This window comes from Chelonoidis abingdonii, chromosome 11 (assembly GCF_003597395.2).
Source record: "Chelonoidis abingdonii isolate Lonesome George chromosome 11, CheloAbing_2.0, whole genome shotgun sequence".
In the NCBI taxonomy this organism is placed as follows: Eukaryota; Metazoa; Chordata; order Testudines; family Testudinidae; genus Chelonoidis; species Chelonoidis abingdonii.
In genome coordinates this window covers 42,422,058-42,441,538 of record NC_133779.1, presented here as the reverse complement: position 1 = coordinate 42,441,538, position 19,481 = coordinate 42,422,058, and the positions used below count along the sequence as shown (strand labels likewise).

Here is a 19,481-nt window from a genome sequence, read left to right as displayed (position 1 = left end):
GCTACCCCCCTCATCGGGGAGGAGTACAGAAATCGGTTTTAAGAGCCCTTTATATTGATATAAAGGGCTTCATTGTGTGGACGGGTGCAGGGTTAAATCAATTTAACGCTGCTAAATTCAGTATAAATGCATAGTGTAGACCAGGCCTTTGAACCTCTTCTGGCAGCTGCAAGGTGTGATGAACCTGTAGACTCCAGGTGCAGAGACTTAAGCCACGCCTACGCTCTGGGCCCTGCCGCTGGGGTGGTGTAGCACCCTAGCATAGAGAGAGAGGGGTTTTTCCATCACTCTCCAGGTGGTCAATGGAAGAATGTTTCTGTTGATACAGCCCAGTCTACACTGGGAGTTAGGTTTGGCGTAGCTGTGCCGATGGAACTTTTCTGTGTAGGCCAGGCCTTTGTGGTGGTGATCTCCAGAGATTTCCTAGCGCACAGGAAAACAGACATTTGTGAAACTTACTCGGTTTAACACAAAAAGGAAACTGGTGTCAGGTTCTGCTCCGGGTGGCTGGAGGGCTCCTTTAGCTGTTTGTAAATGTTGCTGTGTAAAAGACCTTGCAAACAGGAAAACAATGAATTATTTTCCACAAAGTGCTGTCAAAGAAAGCAAACTGCAGACATGCAAACAAGGCTCTGTGAGCTCTTTATCTTGCAGTTCCTTGGGTATTGTAAGTCCCGGGGAGCAGGGTGATCTTCAGTGAGCCAGCCAGGGCTTCTCTCATGCTTTTGCAGTTTATGGATCAAGTCAGTCCCATTCTCTGATGTTCCTGTGTTTGGTATCCAGGTGTCAATAAGGGACTGACCTGATTGCCTAGTGGGTGGGGTTTGTTTTTCTGAAGTGATTAGCGTGGCGGGAGGCAGGGGGCGTGACAGGAAGGGCCATGCTCTGGGCATTTGGCCATGAAGTAACAGACCCTCTTTCTTTCCCTTTCCAGGCTCTGGGAAGAGAGAAGCAGCAGCACACGCCATGCTTTGCTAGAAACACACCGTCCCCTTGCCCTGCAGACCCTGAGACACCTACCCCTTCCTAGGACTGCGGAGCCCTGAGCTGCCCCCTTTCTTTGCTGCATGCCCTGTCACGAGTGCTGGATTATGTTCGTCGCATTCTCCCTCTGCTCCATAATTTGGTTGAATCGTGGCTTCAAGTTAAGGAAAAGGGGCTGCACTTCAGCGTGCGGGAGCTTGAGCGTGCACGGGGCCATCCTCCCCAGGCTTCGCTCATCCTGGCTCGTGCAAAGATGGTAAACGCACAAAGAATGGTGCAGGGCGAGAGCCGCGCCTGAGCCTGCACCCCACGTCTCGAGCAGCTGGCCTGGTTCCAGCTGCCCTGTGCAGCAGAGATGGGCAGCACCGAGGGCTTTCAGTACCGTGCGCTCTACCAGTACTGCAAAGAGCGTGACGAGGACATCGACCTGCTCCCTGGGGACATCCTGGTGGTGAGCAAAGGGGCCCTGCAGGCCCTGGGCTTCAAGGATGGAGACGAGCAGACCCCCAACCAGATCGGGTGGATCCCGGGCATCAATGAGCGCACCAAGCAGAAAGGGGATTTCCCTGGCACCTATGTGGAGTACATTGGGCCCGTGAAAATCTCCCTACCTTCCCACAGACCCAGGGTGCAGAGACCCCTGCCAGCAACTCCTGGGGCCAGCACCTCCCGCGTGCAGGAGGCACTGGAGCAAGGTAAGCCCTGCCCTGCCCAGCACTAAGGTGAAGCTATAAGGAAGTATAGCTTCTCTGCTGCCTCCTGGCCTGCAAAGGCTCCTCTTCTCCAGTGGGGTTGAGAGGGGAACATGCTATGGGGGTGGGTACTCCAGAGCAGCAGGCAAGGGGTCAGGACTCCTGGGTTCCAGTTCCAGCTGTAGGTCCTCATGTGCTCTACCCCCTTCCCCGCTCCCCTTAGCAAACTGAGGCTGCGCCTTCCAGGGCTGCTTGTGCGGGATGTCCATGGCCTCTAATCCCAGCTAGGTGGAGGGATGCAAGCATCTAAGGGGGGCTATGTCAGATGCAAGTCCTGGAATGGATTTCTGTCCTGGTGGAGCGCCCTCCATCCCAGTGCTGCTGCGCCTGCAACCCCTGCCAGCCGCAGGAGCCATCGTGTGCACCCTGGCTCAAGTGCTAAATAGCCTCTCTGTCCAGGCGATCCTGAGTGCACTGCCCAGCCAGTCGTGAGCCATTCCCCCCATGGTTTTCAGCTGGTTTTGAACTTGGTCAGCCACAATGTACCCCAGCCACAAAGTGCAGTGCAGCCGGCCAGCCCTCGGAGCCCCTCGGTGGCATGTCATGTGCCCCACGCGGTGCTATGTCTGTGTAAGAGGACTCTGCACACTAGGACTGGTGGCACGCTTAGGGCGTGCGTGCGTTGCCCATGCCTTGATGTGCAGGGCTGTGTGTCCTGACCATGCTGCTCTGTGTCTAGCCAGGAGCAGAGAAGGATGTTTTTCTGTTCATCTCTGCTCAACACTGAGCACGGCGTCCAGTTCTGGGCACTGCGCGTTAGGAAAGATGTGGACAAATAGGAGAGAGTCCAGAGGAAAATGGGAAAAATGAAAAAAGGTTTAGGAAACCTGACCTACGAGGAAGGGTTAAAAACACGGGACATGTTCAGTGCAGAGAACAGAAAAGTCAGGGGGGCCCTGGTAATTTTTCCCGTGTGAAGGGCTGCTCTAACAGGGAGGGTGATCAGTTGTTCTGCGTCCGCTGGAGGTAGGACTAGAAGTAATGGGCTTAATCTGCAACCAGAAAGGTTTAGGTCAGATGTTAAGAAAACCTTTGACAGGGAGTTCAGCTCTGGACCAGGCTCCCAAGGGGGTTGTGGAATCCCCCTCACTGGAGGTTTAAGAACAGGCTGGACAAATACCTATCAGGGAGGGGCTCTGGGCTTCGTGCAGGGGTCCTGTCCAGCCTGACATTGCTACAATTCTGGGATTCTCTCTCCACTTAGCTTTGGGTTTGGAGGCTGGGAGGAGTTCTGTTCTGGGCTAAGAGCTTTCCTGTCCCCTTGGGTTTCTCTCTCTCATACCCTGGCAGAGTCAGAGATTCAGACTTTCCCCTCATGGCCTGTCCCCCTACCTCTCCTCCTGTGGCTGTTGTGGGGATGCCCCCCCGGGCACTGCATGCCTGGCAGCCCTGCTGACGCACAGGATGGACTCTGGGCAAGACCAGAGCAGTCATTGTCTGAAAAAGGATTTCTTCAAATCAGAGCGACTTGCTTGTGTGCCTGGTGCTGGGCCCCTCCTCCAGCGAGTGCTGAGCGCTTTCCCCCAGGTGTGTCTCGCTGGCGGGTGGGTTCTGGGCCCTGAGCACCTGTGACAAGCTCTGCCTCCCTCAGGAGAAGCTGGCCAGGTCAAGGGACAACAGGTTCCCAGATGCTTCTGTGAGACAAGTACCCAATAACTGCCTGGAAAAGGCAAGTCTGTGGTTTGTGTGCAAATCTTAACACTTCTCATGTGTCAAAAAAAAATACTGGCTTAGGGCGTGGAGGGAGGCGGGGTCTGGTAGGGGCAGAGGAGAACAGAGAAGGTGCAGTCAGCGGTGGGGCAGGAGAGGAGGGCGGGGAAGGCGGATGAGGAAGGTGGTATGGGGGGAGGAGGATGGGGAGGAAGAAGGAGGGGAAGGTGGGGGCCCAACATGGAGGGGAAGACGATGTGGGAGGAGGGGAAAGTGGGGGTCCAGAGGAGGACGAGGAAGGTGGAAGGCGGGGATCCATTGTGGGCGGGGGTCCAGTGGGAGGAGGATGAGGAAGTCAGAAGGCAGGGGCCCTGGGGGGGAGGGGAAGGTGGGGGTCCAGCAAGGGGGGAGGAGGAGGATGGGGAGGCGGTGTGTGCGGATGAGGAAGGAGGAAGATGGGGGTCCGGTGTGGGGGGAGGAGGACGAGGAAGGTGGAAGGCGGGGATCCATTGTGGGCGGGGGTCCAGTGGGAGGAGGATGAGGAAGTCAGAAGGCAGGGGCCCTGGGGGGGAGGGGAAGGTGGGGGTCCAGCAAGGGGGGAGGAGGAGGATGGGGAGGCGGTGTGTGCGGATGAGGAAGGAGGAAGATGGGGGTCCGGTGTGGGGGGAGGAGGACGAGGAAGGTGGGGGTCCAGTTGGGGGGAGGTGGTGTGAGGAGGGGAAGGAGGAGAGCAGCTGTGGGCCCGCCCGGAGCAGCGAGGGGCATGGGGGAGAACACGCACTGCAGCAGGAATTCAGGTTCCCGCTGACCCTCGGAGCACTGCTTTTCCGTGCACTCAGCGCTGCCCCTTTCCTCGAAGGCGCTTCTGTTCTGCAGGGGGCTGTGTGTCTCAGGGGGGCAGGAGAACCTGTATCTTGGTGTGTGCTAGGAAGGGAGGATAACTGCGTGGGGCCAGGGGTAGTGCTCCCAGCGTGGCCGCGTGCACTGCAAGGCCCCATGAGGGTGCAGCAGGGGGAAATGCTCCTACAGGGGGGTGGCTTTGAGCCAGGCAGCCGGGCTGCCAGAAAGACTTGCACCCGACTCCTCCTGCTCACAAGCTGCAGGTCCAAGGGCTCCCCTCCAGCCCAGGTCGGGTTGTGCTGGCCTCCCTGGCACCCAGCAGGCCTGACGGAGGAGAGCTCGGGCCAGTTAGCCCAGGGGCACTGGCTGGTGCGGTGTGATGGGGAGGAATGGACGAGACCAAACTTCTGGCCTCTCCTGGCAGGAAAAGGGGCCAGAAACACTGTGCTTCCAGAACGGGGAATGTTGGGCCCTTTGGGATCAGGACTCAGCCAGCACTCTGAAGCGTCTCCTTGGGGCTGGCCCCAGCCTGTCGCCGGAGGAGAGCGTGTGCTGGGTTCCAGGGAGCGCTGGCTGCTCTCCACATCTCAGAATGGGACTGTATTTGAGTTGAGACAGGAAGGTGAAGGGAGGTTCCGGGGAAGCAGCTCTGAAATTCCCCTTGCACTCCAAAGAGGCCATTCATAACTACCTCCTCCCCACAAAGGAATTCCTGGGGAGCAGATCTGCAAAGGGAAACTCATTTCAAACTTGCGAGGGCACTTTATGCCTAGCAGAGCAGGATAAATGGTTGGAGATTGAGACAAACATCTTGTGGGAAATCCCTTTTTAGGAAGAGGCCGTGGTAGGATTGGTCTGTCGTGGCTGCACTGTGGATGCCCTGTCATCTGCTGGTTACCCGTCTTGGTAATTGTGCTGCGATGGGCTGGGGACTAGGAGCCAGGCTTCCTGGGTTCTGTTCCAGCTCTGCCACTGGCTCAGGGTGGACAACCCCTTACCCTCGTGTGCCTGTGGGGAGAGGATAAGTGACTTCGGGTGAAAGGCGCTCTGCTGCTGTACTGCTCTCATGGGCACAGCGGCTTTGGTGGCAGCAGGGAGATAAGGGGATTGTTTTCTTCACACTGCATCTGGGGTGAGGGGCAGCCCCTGGAGCAAGGGGGCTTAGCCTGTGTTTGCTGTCTGTGAGGCGTGCCTGCGGAAAGGGCAGCCCAGGAATGTTTCCGCTGCTGTCATGTGAGCCGCCATGGTCCCTCCCCAGCCCGGAGATGCAGGTGGCTGCTGCCTTCTGAAGCAGCAAGTTCCAGGCCAGGCACATGTGGAGACTACGCTATCGCCCTCGTGAGCCCTTCCGGGCCGGCTAAGGTCCGGCAGCAGCACCAGCTCTGCCTCTCCCCTGCAGCAGCCTGGGCTATGCCGAGCTCCCCAGAGTCCATAGGCTTCCTGCCCTGAGCCATGCTGCAGCTTGATCCACATCCCGCCTTAGAGCTCCTTCAGCAGGCTCAGTGGTGCAGCCCTGCTCCTAAGCCATTCGGTGAGCTTCCCTCCAAGCTTAATAGCCCCTGGGCATGATTCCCAGTGACGCCATCCTGGCACTTCAGCAGGGGATGGGATCTTTAACCTGCCTTTCGCTCTCTCCATGTATTCAATGGCTGTGCAAGGCCCGACCCCCAGCAGAGCAGCCCTGAGGGGCTCTGAGTTACACTCTGCTTTCCACGGCCCCATAGTGCCTAGGGGAAGCTGCAATGCGGCAAGCTGTGGCCATGCCCCCTATGCTGAGGGCTGGAGCAGAACCCCTACACCAGCTCCATGCAATTGGGGGAGATCCCTGTGGAGGGGTGGCCTTTGGGGGGCTGTGTGCACCCACTTTAAGGCTCCTTTGTGCTGCCTGATCTCCCACTGCAACGCTCCCTCCTTGCTTTTCACTCACCCTCACATCTGGGATTGGGAGCCTCAGGGATTGGAATTGCAGAAAGCACCAGGCACGCTGTGTGAGTGCTGCATCCTGTGTCCTGAGGCCTGCCACAGAGTGGTGGGGTCCCTGAAAGATTCACAGCAGCTTTGGAAACGGTCAGGTGCCAGTAAAAGTCTACATAGCGCATTGGACTCTTGAAGTCTGCGTATCGGGTCTAGTGGTGCCATTGGCAGCATCCTCGTTGTGAGTGCAGAGGGTAATGGGACTTCCTGGTAACCCACTGGTGTCCCAGGAGTTCAGGTGCTGGGGGCTGCAGAGCACAGCCCCCCCGGGGTCACCACCCCAGAGCCCACTTAGTGCCGCCCAGCCCAGGCACTTGGTCTCTGCCTGTCCCACGTTCTGCCATAGGCAGCTGGCAGGACTGCGGTGCCCTCCTGGACTGGACTAGCCCCTTACAAAGAGCCCTGCAGAGCCGCAGTACTGAATGAGTGGAGAGCTGCGCTGACCCCTTTCCTGGGAACACAGTGGGCATGGTCGGGGGCTATCCCTCTCTCTCCCATCCTGGCCCTAAAACTGAAGGATCACAAGCCATTCCTGGTCTGGAACAAGGGCTCAGCGTCTGAAATGGGCAACAAGTGGCAGCTGCCCTGTGCCAGGTGAAGGCCAGAGCTCAGTGGGCTTGGGTGTGGCTATGCCCTGGCAGGCAGTGTGAAAGTTTCTGGCTAGGGACTGTATGTGGAAGTGCCCCTCGTCCTTGCAGCAGTGCTGATGGCTGCAGGAGGCAGGTCCTCAGCTGGCTCAGGGTGATGCTGCAGCTCTGCAACTACCTGGTGACTGCGTCAGCTGAATGCAGGGAGCCCGTGGTGCCCAGGGGGGCAGTGACCCTGCATAGCTCCCGTGAATGCAGCCCTGAGCATGAGAGCTTGTAGCCGGGAATGTATAGTGAGTTGCTGGGTCTGCCTGCATCTCATAGGTGAAGAGCTGAGGCCTTGCCCTGAAGTGTCTCTGCAGCAGCCCCAGGTTGCAGTCTGGACTGCCCACTAATGGGTATGGCTTAGCATTCATGCACAGAACCCACTAGCTTGTCTGGGACTGCCAGTGACCCTGGCCTGGGGGCCGAGGCTGGGCTGTTTCCCCCGGCGTGTGGGTACACTGAGAGAAGGAGGGCAGTGCTTTAATGCCCTACATCTTTCCCATGGGTCTAAATCTCCCATTTCTAGCCCTGATGCTTCCCAGGTACAGGAGTGGGGGGCCAGAGAGCTCTGAGAACCATTCACGGAGCTTGTAACAGGACCAGACTGGGTGAAGCCAAGCATTAGCCCACGTAGTGTGGATGGGCTGAGAGCCTGTGGAAGTGTGTTCGGGTCTGGCAGGCATCCTGACACATCCAAGTTCTGACTCAGTGACTGCGAATAGTCACTGTGTTCTTCATCTGTGACCAGCCTTGTTCCCAGCACAGAGCCCTGCCCATGTGAAGAATGAATCCCTACAATAACTCGCTGTTTGGCCCTGGGATGGCTGTGCCACGCAACCGCGGGGTCTGTGATTCAGCAGCCTTCTGCTTGTGTCTCTGAGGGGCAGGGCAGTCCAGCAGATGCTGCAGGGCCCAGCGTGCTTGGGGATGTCGAGCTGAGACCTGAAATATCTGTGGGCCCTGCCTCCTCGCTGAAGATGAGGGTGCCAGACATCAGTTCTCTGGGTCCTGGCAAGTTGGCATGATGTGACCACTCTGCGTACCCAGCAGGCATTGCAATTGATGTGCCCAAGTGTAGCACTCAAGCAGGGGTTCCTGGCCCGCCTGCTGAGCACCTGTGTGGAGGCTGGAGGCAGACTCCTGTGAGCTACAGTCCAGACATGAAGCAGCATTAGGGAGTGTCTTGGAACCCTGCAGTGCAGCCGCAGCCGTAGCCTGGAGCAGAGAGAGAGAAAGCAGAATAAAACTTCTGCACAAACTAGCTCACCCTGGTTAGATTTCAAGCCTTGGTGTGTGTAGCAGGCATATGATCAGTTGGTATCTGTGGTTAGGGCAGAGGGGTGGGGGGGTCCCCTGACTGATCCTTCAGCCTCTGGGAAGGGTGAGGGGGGACCTGGGCCTGGGCCTGGGCCTGGGTCTGGGTCTCTGCAGGGAGTGCTGAGTAGCAGCTCCTTTGGGGACACTGGCGCTGCTGCCTGGGGGAAGCAAAGGGCCAGTTTCCATGTTTAACAAGCAATCAAGGGCAGGAATGTGCTGACATGGCATTCTCTCTGGATCTGAGGATTAAACCTGGCTCCTTGCAGCCAGCTTCTCCCCCGCCAGTTCCGCCAAGCCCCCCCTTAGCAGCCGGGGCCAGGCCCTAATTTGGGCCTGGAAGGTTTGGATACTGCATTAACCTTTCCTGTGCCTGGCCAAGTCAGTCTGGCAAGAGTTCATGAGTCTCTCTTCCCCTTGGCTGGGATGGGGTTAATTCTTGCAGAGCGGATGGCTCTAAAGAGTGAAGTAGGGGAGGGTTTTATCCTTCCCCCAGAATGTCCCCCTCCCTCCTGCCATTGCATAATTTTGCTAGTTTAAAACTTCCCACCGCTGAGCCCTTGCTAGCGGGAGAGACACAAACCGCACCCTGGGTAGCAGCCTGGGCTGTGCTCAGTGGGCGACTTGGTGGGCTGGTTCCTCTGAGTATCGCGTCCAGTCCAGTTCTGTCGCGGGGTGCACCACTGCTTCCTAAATGCCTGAGCTTCAGGAAATTATATCCCTTCTTGCAAAAGAATTGTAGCATTGCCCTCTGCCAGGAAGGGGTTGGAGCAACTCTGGCTCCATATGGCCCCTTTCTCCTCCCCCTGCCCCAGTCAGGTCTCCATTGGCCAGCGGGGGCACCTCCCAGGCCCCTGGCTCACTGCTAGCACAAGGGCAGCCAGGATCAGGGCCTGGTTGTGCCAGGCCCTGGACAGGCAGGATGAGAAACTCCCTCTCTCCAGGGCTTGCCCCCAGGGCACTGGGTGGGCTGCGGCACCTTGGCTTGCGGAGTCCCTGCTGAAGGAGCCAGCTACCGACCTGCTCCTGGGTGTTGGAGTGTGGGGGTTGGCTCTCCCCAGTGGGGAGGCAGCCTGGCTGCGGGCCCGCCAAGCCTGTGGCGTGGATTAGACGCAAGCCGTGCAGTCAGAATTCGCCGTGCGGCCTCAGCAGAGCCCTCTGGCTGTCGGGTGCTACGTAGGCTCTAACTGCCTGCTCTCTCCTGCTGTCTCCATCAGGATGGCTCCTCCCGGACCTGGCGGAGCAGTTCACGCCCCCTGAAGTCGCGCCCCTGCTTCTGCTGAGGCTGGTGGAAGCCATTGAGAAGAAAGGTGAGAGGGGGAGGGGAGGGGATTGGTGTCCTGAGTCCCTGTGTGAGCAAAGGGGCAACATCCATTATTAACCCCTTCTCTGCCAGGCTCTCTCCAGGCACAGCTACTCCGCTGAGCCACTGGAAAGCTGTGCTGGGAATGCCTAGCAGGTGGCAGGGAGCCATGACACCTCGGCAGCCTGGCAGGTTCTCGTTACCAGGATGGGTCTCTGCCCTGGCAGCCCAGCTGGTGCCACCACAGCGTGAACTCGCCATGGGACTGTGACCATGTGCCTAGCTATATGCAGCAGGTCCAGGCAGTGACCCTTGGCCCAGCTTGGCAACCACTGGCCCAGGAATCCTGTGCTAGTCCAGGGCTGGTGCGTGGCTAGTTGTTTGGAGGCCAGAACTTAGGCTGGGTTTCCTAGTGGTCAGTGACGTAACAGATTGTGCCATCACCCTGGAAAACAGCAAATGCTCTGTCTGGAGTCTGTTAAAACAGCCTGATGGGAGGCTGGTTAGCCCCGGTGCAGCTGACATGACTAAAGCCCTGATCTGCTAGAACGTGGCTGGTGGGCAGGGAATGGAGCTAGCGTCCCATCACGGGGCTGCAGCTCTGTTGGGTTGATAACTGCTGTGGCTGCAGCTCAGTGATTATCAGCACTGCTGAAGTGGCTGCCTCTATTCACAGAGCTAACATAAACCGTCCTGCAATTCCCACAGGCTTAGACAGTGAGATGTTATACAGGACGTCTGGCTCGGAGTTGAGACAGGCACTGAAGACCGGTAAGAACCAGTTCTGTACGGAGGGAAGGCAAGCTGGGTCAGATGGATGAGATTAGTGGATGTGACAGTGCCAGCAGTAATGAAATCCAGGCCAAGCTCGTCTTCTGTCCTCAACGAGCCGTAACTCCCCAGCAGCCGGCTGCATGGGAGAGGACGGGCCCATCTTGCTGTGTTGGTGTAACTGCACGTAAGGGAAGCCAGCAAGTGTCGCTTTCAAGGCGGTTGCACTTTCCTGCAGCTTGGCAGGAGGAGGAGGAGGAGCCTTGTGAAAGGGAACGTGGACACGAGTTCTGCTCATCGGTCGCAGGGCCTGGAGCTGATGTCACAAGCCAGCTCCTCTTGGATCTCCTGCTACACACTGAGTGTGGTGGGTCCTGTCCCCTCCCCAGCCAACTCCGTGTTGATGGCCATGCTCCCACGCTGCCCTGGCAAAGGTCTAAATGCTGCTTCTTCAGCTCCAGGCTGTCCCAAAGCACGAATAAGCCTGGGATCAGCTCAGCCATGTCACTTAGGTTTCCGGCTCATGATGCCGTTTGCTCACTTCCTGCATGTGCAGCTGCAATGGCAGCTGATCTCACTGCGCCGGCTGCCCTCTTGGCTGGGCCCTCAGAGTCCAAGTTCAGGGCGATGGTTCCCTGCCCTCCCCCAGACTGGGGTGCAGCCTCCTGGGGGTCGCTGTTGCTGTGCTTCCCCAGGGCTGCCTGATCCTCCTTGTGTAGAGAGCTAAAAATGCAAAGGCCCTAAAGCAGCTGGGGCAGGCAGTCTCTGGCCTGCCTGACGCCTGCCCTGCCAAGCAAAGCCAGGCTCCGGGGCTCTCTGGTGGGAGTGAGTAGAGCAGCGACCGTTTATGCTCGTGCCAGTGGAGTTGCACTGGGCTGCGTGGAATTTGCAGGGCTCCTATTCAGGCTGGGGCGGCACCACTGCAGTCTGTGTCTCAGAGCGAGGCCTAGAGCGGGGAGCCCCTGGGGATGGGAATCGGAGAGCATGTCTGTCCTTGGCAGCTCTGCCCTGCGCTGGGCCCTGAGTCTGACCCCTCCCATGTGCCACCCCTTTGCTGTGCCCCAGCAGCAGCCACTGCTGTGGATTCTGGAGCCTCTCATGTTCACAAGTTCCATGCTGGGTACATCCTGTAAAGCTGAGCTGGGCTGGGAGCTGCCGGGGGCTGCCATTGTGAAGGTCTGTTTGCTCTGTACAGATTGGGTGCTGGGTGACGTGGAGCTGTTCGACGTGCATTCCCTGGGCGAAGCACTGCAGGGCTTCCTGCAGGATCTGCCTGCTCCTGTGGTCCCGGCGTCTGTGCATGGCGAGATCCTGCGCATCCTACAGGGTAAGGGCTATGCTGCGGGGGGAGGGGATGCTAATGGGCAGGAAGCAGGGGAGGGCATTGATGGGCTCCAGGGCACAGTTGGTGTTTACCCCGGTGTACCAGAGGCAGGTGGATTGCAGGGCAGCTCGCATGCACAGGGAGCGCTGGAAAGTGAGGCAGGCCTGGCCCCTGCACTTCCAGCAGGTGTCTTGTTTCTCTCCAGAGATCCCGCAGTCAGAGAGCTGCAGGAAGCAGCTGCTGCTGGCGCTGGAGTCTCCTGCGGTCCCTCTCCAGAACCTGCTCACCTTGCAGTTCCTGCTCTGCCACCTGGGAAAGGTGTCCCAGCAGGCCGAGAGCAATGGCCTCCACCCTCGGGCCCTGGGCGAGATCTTCGGCCCTCTGCTGCTCCAGCTGCCTGGCACCAGGTACGTGGGCTGGGGGCTTGCGTCTCGCCAGTGGGCAGATGGGCGAGAGCAAGAAGTGGCTGGTGGTGCTCTGTCCAGGAGCCAGCCTGGCAGCTTGGCTCATGCTGCCACGGGCTGGGTCTCTGAGTTAGCGGTGTGCAGGAGCCTAGGATGTGGATGGGGGGCTGTACTCGACCCCCTGCATGGTGACGCTTTGCAAGCAATGACCCCTGACCTTACCCTGTCACACCCAGACCGCGCTGCCTCCTGCACCGGCAGCAAGGGGAGACGAATGGGGTCAGCCCCTCGCTGGTGGTCTGTAAAGAGACCCTGACTTACCAGCAGCTCATCTCCAGCGGGGCTGTGAGCCACGGGCGCAAAGCCCAAACTGTAACAGCCAGTACCTCCCCCATAGCAGCTCCACCCCGCAGCTGGGTTCCTGTTCACCCCCAGAGTGGAGAGCTGGGGCCATAGGCTGTGGGCAGAGATGGGACTAGAAAGTGGGGCAGACCCTGTGTCTGTCTGTCAAGAAGCTTGCACATTGCAAGCTTAGTGAGTTGGGAGCAGTAGGGGTACTGCAGCATGCTGCGCTGCTCACCTGAGAGCACACCCCAGAGCCAGTGCAGTGAACCCCCGCCCCCCTCTGGCTCAGGTTACAGCCCAGCACCTCCTTCCCGGGTCTGTTGGCATCTCTCCCAGGTGCTGATTTCTGGTCCCTGTCTCCCTGCAGTGCAGAGCTGAGCCCCGATTTCTCAGGGCTCTTTCTGGAGACACTTCTGCGGGTGAAGGACTCGGAGCCGGAACAAGTGCCGCCAGGTACTGAGGCCCACAAGCTGCAACGCCCTGGGGCCCTTCCAGAGCGCTGGTCACTTCCTGTGTGGCTTGGGAAGGAGGCAGCCGTTCAGCCTCCCGTCAGGGCTGCGTGTTTGGCTCATTCCCGTCAGCCTCGTCACAGAACAAGCATCACACGGGGCACTCACTGAACTGACCCGAGTTGGGATGGGTGCAGAGATAGTCTCTCCGGCATGGTGGGAGGTGCTTGCGGGGGCATTCAGGAGAGTGGGTGCTGCTGGAGGGCGCTGCTGCGGGGCTCTCGAGGTGGCACCTTCGGCATGCCCAGGACCAATGCGGGTTGGCGCCCATTTGGAGCTGTGCCGGGGCAGCCTGAGAGCAGGGCGTGTGGCGCAGTGCCGGGGCTGGTGGCAAGCAGATCCTGGCCGGAGCGGAGCCCTAGTGCAGCCCAGCTCCAGTGCTCATCCAGCTTTCTTGCAGCTCTGCCTCCGAAGCCCTCGAAACCGAAGCCCGGTGGAGCCAGCCTGGCCAATGGGAGCAGCGCACCCCTGCAGGAGGCGGAGTGGTACTGGGGCGACATTTCCAGGTACCAGGCTCTTCACACCATGTTCCCCTGGGCAGCGGGCCAACAAGAGTGTCCCCCTGCCCTGGGTAGCCGTTAGGGAGGCCCCCCTGTTTGGGGTTGTGTGGGGCAGGGCTGGGGTCGGGCAGGGTGAGACTGACAAATCCCTATGCTCCAGCCCCCCACGGGCAAGGGTGGGTTCTGTGGGTTGTGCCCTGGCAGCTGTGACCACTCGCGCCCTGTCCGCTCCCCAGGGAGGAGGTGAACGAGAAGCTGCGTGACACGCCGGATGGCACCTTCCTGGTCCGCGATGCCTCCAGTAAGATCCAGGGGGAGTACACGCTCACGCTGAGGTACGTGCGCCACAAGCCCCTTCGGCTGGGCTGGGGCGGGGCAGCAGGGCCACTAGCCATGCCCTAGGTAGAGCCGGGTGGCTGGCCGGGCTCTGTCCACTGTGAACTCCTGGCCTGAGGAGGTTCCCAGGCACTAGTTCCCTCTCTGTCTGGTGCTTCACTGCCCCAGGATGAGGGCCCTGAGCCCCGTGTGTCCCCAGGCTCGTGGTGCTCTGAGTCCCAGCTTGGACGCAGGGTTGCAGCCCCGATAGCCTGCCAGCTTCCAGACCAGACAGGCTTGCCCACTCCACGGGTGTCTGTGAGGGGCTGGGGGGGAATGATGCAGTGCAGGGGGGTGGGGGAGGGTGTCCTTGTTCCATGCGCAGCCTCCATCGCTCCCTGGTGCCGGACTGAGGGGACGCCTGTTGGGTGCTGGGTGCTCCAAGCCCCACCATGAGTGTGAAGGTTGCCATGACAAGAATACGGGGGCAGGTTCCCCCGGGGATGTCACGAGTGGGTCTCAGCCTGGCGCTGAGCGTGTGCTCTGCTCCCACTTCCGCCCCACAGGAAAGGTGGCAACAACAAGCTGATCAAGATCTTCCACCGGGAGGGCAAGTACGGCTTCTCGGAGCCCCTGACCTTTGGCTCCGTGGTGGAGCTCATTAACCATTACCGGCACGAGTCGCTGGCCCAGTACAACGCCAAGCTGGACAGCAAGCTGCTCTACCCCATCTCCAAGGACCAGCAGGTCAGGCTGGGCGGGAGGTGTTCTGAGCCCTGTGGCTGGCGCTGATACGCAGGAGCCGCCCCTGCCCTGCTCCCCATGTTGAGCGCAGGGGCCAGCCATGCCTATGGCACGTGGGCATACCCAGGGCCCGGGAACAGGGCATGCTGAATTCCAGGTCCCTGTCTGAGCTGGCAGCAGATCCTCCCGTCTCCCTGGAGCATGTGAGGCCCAGCGGCCCCAGGGACGCTCCTTGGCCAGGGAACCAGCAAGGGGGAAGGGGAGCCACATATGTATGGTGTCCTGGGAACTCACTCCTCCCAACCCAGCTGCATCCCCTGAGCCGCGGGGGGCCTGGCCCCAGCCTGACGCTGACGTCCAAGGGGCTGTGGCCAGGGTAGGAGAGACAGGTGCCCAAACCATCCCCTGGGCAAGGGCATGGCCTGGAGAGTGGGACACTGGTCAGCAGGGGCCATGTCACAGGTGGGGCTGGGGGCTGGGTCAGGCTGCTGAGGGGCGCAAGCAGGGATGTGTGGACAGGCCCTATGCCCCAGGGCTGCCCATGGAGCCTCTGGGTGCCTCCCACTGCCAGGTAATTCTGTCCTGTCCAAGGGGTGGAAGAGGCAGGGCTTGGCGCAGGTAGGCACAGGGCCCCATGCTGGCCTGCGGTGTCTCATCATTCCTGGTGCCCCGGGAGCTCCCCTGATCCTGGCCCTGCCCAAGGCCCCACCTCCTTCCCTCTACCTATGGCCCTCTCCCTGCTGGGCCGGCCCCATGTCCTGCAGTGAGAGTGCAGCGGTGCCCACGCAGCTGGTGGGTGGGGAGAGAGGGCAGTGCCCAGCTCTGACTTGCCCTGGGGCCTTCTGTGTGGCAGGACCAGCTGGTGAAGGAGGACAGCGTGGAGGCTGTGGGGGAGCAGCTGAAGGTCTATCACCAACAATACCAGGACAAGAGCCGGGAGTACGACTTGCTGTACGAGGAGTATACACGCACCTCGCAGGTACCCTGGGCCACACGCTTCCCCTCGCGAGTCCGCTGGGGCCATGGGTCCCCCAGGGCCACACGCCCCTCTTCTCCTCTCCCCTTGCAAGTCCCCCGGGGTCATGCGCCCCCCTTCTCCCACCCCCTCGCGGGTCCCCTGGGGCCATGGGTCCCCCTCCTGCCCCTCGTGGGTAGTTCGGAGCCATGGGTCGCCCAGGGCCACACGCTCCCGCTCCCACCCCCTTGCGGGTACCACCAGGCCACAGGTCCCCCAGAGCCACGCGCTCCCCTCTTCTGCCTCCTTGTGGGTTTCCTGGGGGACCCCCTGCCCTCTCGCAGGTCTCCTGGGGCCACGCACCCCTATCAAAGCCCCCTAGCGGATATCCCAGGGCCATGCATGCCCCCTCCTCCACTGCCGTTCTCCCCAACACTCCAGCCAGCACAGGGGTGTTACCCTGGCCGGCTTGCCCTGCTATATAGGTGATATGGGCCCTGGAGAGCCCTGGGAGAGCTGCGCTGGGGTGCAGACACCCAGCCTGCTAGTGAAGGGGGAAGAATTGGCAGAGTCGCCTCGCTGAGGGGCTGTAGGACCTCAGAGGAAGGTTCAGGCTGGGGGCTGAGGAGTGGCTGGGAGGGCTGGGCTGGGGATCAGACCAGGAGTAGGGTTGGGGCTTTGCTGGGAAGGCAGGGGATTGGGTGGGGCCCCAATCCTTGGCTCTCACTTGGCGTGCCCCCACCCCCCAGGAGCTGCAGATGAAAAGGACGGCAATCGAGGCCTTCAACGAAACCATCAAGATATTTGAGGAGCAGTGCCAGACGCAGGAGAAGTGCAGCAAGGAGTACATCGAGCGCTTCCGGCGGGAGGGCAATGAGAAGGAGGTGCAGCGGTGAGGGCACAGGCCTCAGGGCAGTCTCCGGCCCAGCCATCGGCTCTCTCTGAATGGAGCCAGGCTAGTTCCTTTGCAAAGAAAACTGCTTGCGTGATTTTCCTGTCACTCAGCATCCCTCCCATGCTGCAGCTGCCCCCAGTCCTTCCCCCCTCCGCCAGCCCTTCCCCTTTGGCTCCAGCATTGGGCCCAGGTTTCCCTGCCCAGCCCATAATTCCTGTGCCCCCCTACCCAGGATCCTGATGAACTCCGAGAAGCTGAAGTCGCGCGTCACTGAGATCCACGACAGCAAGATGAAGCTGGAGCAGGACCTGAAGAAACAGACCTCGGAGAACCGGGAGATTGACAAGCGCATGAACAGCCTCAAGCCGGACCTCATGCAGCTGCGCAAGCTCCGGGACCAGTACCTGGTGTAGGTGCCGCTGCCTGCCCCTTCTCCCTGCCCCGGCTCTGGCCTGGGAGGGACGGAAGAAGCAGCCCCTGGGCCCTGCCATCACTCTGTGGCCCAGTCATGATCTGTCCTTGCTGCTCGCTGGCTCCCGGCTGGGCCTCCATCTGTGTTTAGGGCTATGGCCCCGGTGCACCCGCCCTGTGGGACTCCGCTCAAGGGGCAGCTGGGCCCCAATCCTGCTTGCTTGGCTCATTCTGTGGGGGATGCTGCCCCCTGCTGGATCCATTTGTGAAGGAGGCGGGATGAAAAGCTGCTCCTCTCCCAGCCCTGCACATCGCTCAGTTCTCGTCTTCCTCCCCCAGGTGGCTGACGCAGAAAGGGGCCCGGCAGAAGAAAATCAACGAATGGCTGGGCATCAAGAACGAGACAGAGGAGTAAGTGTCCCGCCCCGCCGCGTCACAGCGCTGCGGGCTGCTCGGCGAGTCTTCCGGCCTGGCCTGGGTTTGAGTGGAGTCGCCCAAGCATTGCTTCCCCCTCGAGGCCTCGCTCTGCTACTGCAATGCAGAGCCCTGCACACACAGCCACCCCCGGCGCCGGGTTACAGAAGGGGGAACTGAGATGCAGAGCGGGGCAGGGACTTGCAGCCAGACGATGGCTGGGCTAGGAGCAGGAGCTCATGGTCCCCAGCCCTGTGCTCACCCCAGGCTGGCTGTAGAGCTGCTTCTCACTGGGTATCGAGGCGTGATGCAGCTGCCCGTGTCGGCACTGAAGGTGCGTGGGCAGAGCTGAACCTCTGTACCAGTGGCTTGGGCTGCAGTGGCTGAGGGCTGAAGGCTCAAAGCTGATACCAGGCCCTGAGGCTGCCTCCCTCCCTCAGGTTACTGAGAGAGCTCCCTGCATGCCTCGGGTGCCTGGTGGAGCAGGGGGCTGGGAACTAAGCCATGGGGAAGGTTCAAAGGCCCAGAGGGGTATTTGGGAGGGTGCTGGCGGTGGGGAGGCACCGCTCTAGGCCGGGGGCTCCTGCATAGCGACATAGCTGTGTGTGCGGGAGCGGAGCTGGCCTAGCTTCCCCCAGTGGCGGGTGCACACCCTGTGGGAGAAGGGTCTACTGAGCCCCAGGCTTGCCTTCCAGCCAGTACTCCATGATGGATGACGAGGAGGAGCTGCCACACCATGAGGAGCGCACCTGGTACGTGGGGAAAATCAACCGTGTGCAGGCAGAGGAGATGCTGTGTGGCAAGCGCGATGGCACCTTCCTGATCCGTGAGAGCAGTCAGAAGGGCTGCTACGCCTGCTCTGTGGTGTGAGTTCCCTCCTCCTCTTGCAGGGCCGCCGCGGTTCTCCCACCAACTGCCAGCCCTAGCCCGGGAGGAGGTGGGGAGTGGGGGCCGCGCTCGTCCTGCCTGGCTTGCGGGAGGGATCCCTGGCGGCTCATGTCCCCATCTCCTGGTGGCAGCCCCAGTGACTCGTGTGGTTCTGCTTCCCCGGCAGGGTGGACGGAGACACCAAGCACTGTGTGATCTACAAGACGGTGACCGGTTACGGCTTTGCTGAGCCCTACAACCTCTACGCATCCCTGAAGGACCTGGTTCTGCATTACAAACACATGTCCCTGGTGCAGCACAACGACTCCCTGAATGTCACGCTGGCTTACCCGGTTCTTTCCCAGCCACCTGCCAGATGAGCCACTGACACAGAGCACAATGGCTGCCTCCGCCTCCTCCCCAGGCTCTGTCCTCTGTCCCTTGTCTAGACGAGTCTCCTGCCCTCCAGAGCCTGGGGGATGTCGTGACCTGTTTCTAGTGTCCCACTTGCTCAGCAGTAGAAACCCAGCTGGACGCTGGCCGATGGGGAGGCAGCGCCATCAGCTTGGGATGGAAAAGCCGCTCGTGACTTCAGCCTTTCCGAGGAGGAGTCCAGTCGCAGGCTAATTGTTATGGGGGGCTTCATCTCTCCCTTTGCAGTTCCCCGGGGGTGTTTTTGTGCCCCCCTCCCCCCGTTGTGTGTCTCTGTACAGCTCGGTTCCTAGTTCCCGTGTGTGCCGTGGGGTCGCTGCCCCAGTGGCCACAACTGAGGTGCTACATCTGCCCTGGAGCTTCGGTGGGACCAGCCCTGCTGGGAAGGGGCGGGCAGCGCTCTCTCCTGAACCACAAGTGGTCATTGCTAAAACCGTTCTCTCCTTTCCCTTCCCTTCAGTAATCCTGCGGGCTGGAGTGAGTGCCGGCCTTTGGTCTGAGGGGTGCCAGCCTCACCCAGAGAGAGAGCTAGAAAAGGGGGAACTTGATCATTGAAAGGGTTGGTGAGGGCACGGCACGCTGGCTCCTTGGCAGAGATGCCAGGTGTTCGCGGCACTTTCCATGTTCCATGTAACTCCTGTGTGTGGCTTGAAGGGGTGGCTCCATTCGATTAGTTAGTTACTAACCCACCTGTCTCACTTTGGTTGTGCCAGCTAAGCTGTGAAATCCATGTTGGTACCAGTGCTTTCCTGGGCTGCATCTGGGGGATGCACAGCTGTGCTTGTCCATTGCTTCTGGGAAGTCTCAGTCACTGGTCAGAGCTAACTGTAGCCATGTAAATACGGTTATTTTATAATCAGCTGCTTGCTAGTGCCGTTCGTATGCAGAACCTTTGTTATGATATGCAACCCCCAGGCACCGACAGACCAAGCGCATCCCTCGGCCTGGGAGAGCGTGAGGCCAGAGGTGGCTGGAATGTCAGACACGCTGCAAGCCCTATGCAAACAGAGGCCCTCTCTGCAAGGGAAGGGTGGGGACTAGGCCATGCCCCTCCAGCCCCAGGGCCTAGGCACGGAGCAATGTATATGCATGAGCTAAGCACTTCTACTCCTGAGTACTGTACAGAGCTGGCACAGAGCTTAGCCC

At 60.2% G+C, this 19,481-nt stretch overlaps 1 protein-coding gene across 1 annotated transcript; it reads left to right on the top strand.

Annotated features, from left to right (window-relative positions):
* The first annotated feature begins 934 nt into the window (after nucleotides 1-934).
* On the top strand, nucleotides 935-19,194 carry PIK3R2 (phosphoinositide-3-kinase regulatory subunit 2). The gene is made up of 15 exons (XM_032782833.2): nucleotides 935-1,679; nucleotides 9,364-9,456; nucleotides 10,158-10,220; nucleotides 11,416-11,547; nucleotides 11,750-11,951; nucleotides 12,661-12,746; nucleotides 13,203-13,308; nucleotides 13,539-13,637; nucleotides 14,184-14,364; nucleotides 15,215-15,340; nucleotides 16,066-16,208; nucleotides 16,444-16,620; nucleotides 16,962-17,033; nucleotides 17,732-17,902; nucleotides 18,091-19,194. The coding sequence occupies exons 1-15, from the start codon at nucleotides 1,340-1,342 to the stop codon at nucleotides 18,281-18,283; spliced, it is 2,184 nt and encodes a 727-aa protein (XP_032638724.1). The 5' UTR covers nucleotides 935-1,339; the 3' UTR covers nucleotides 18,284-19,194.
* The last annotated feature ends 287 nt before the right edge of the window (nucleotides 19,195-19,481 follow it).

Excerpts from the sequence above, each read along its gene's own strand:
- PIK3R2 (XM_032782833.2), top strand. The coding sequence starts at position 1,340 with ATGGGCAGCACCGAGGGCTTTCAGTACCGTGCGCTCTACCAGTACTGC. Across the intron at positions 10,221-11,415 it reads GAGACAGGCACTGAAGACCG|ATTGGGTGCTGGGTGACGTG; the intron begins GTAAGAACCAGT and ends TGCTCTGTACAG. Across the intron at positions 13,309-13,538 it reads TACTGGGGCGACATTTCCAG|GGAGGAGGTGAACGAGAAGC; the intron begins GTACCAGGCTCT and ends TCCGCTCCCCAG.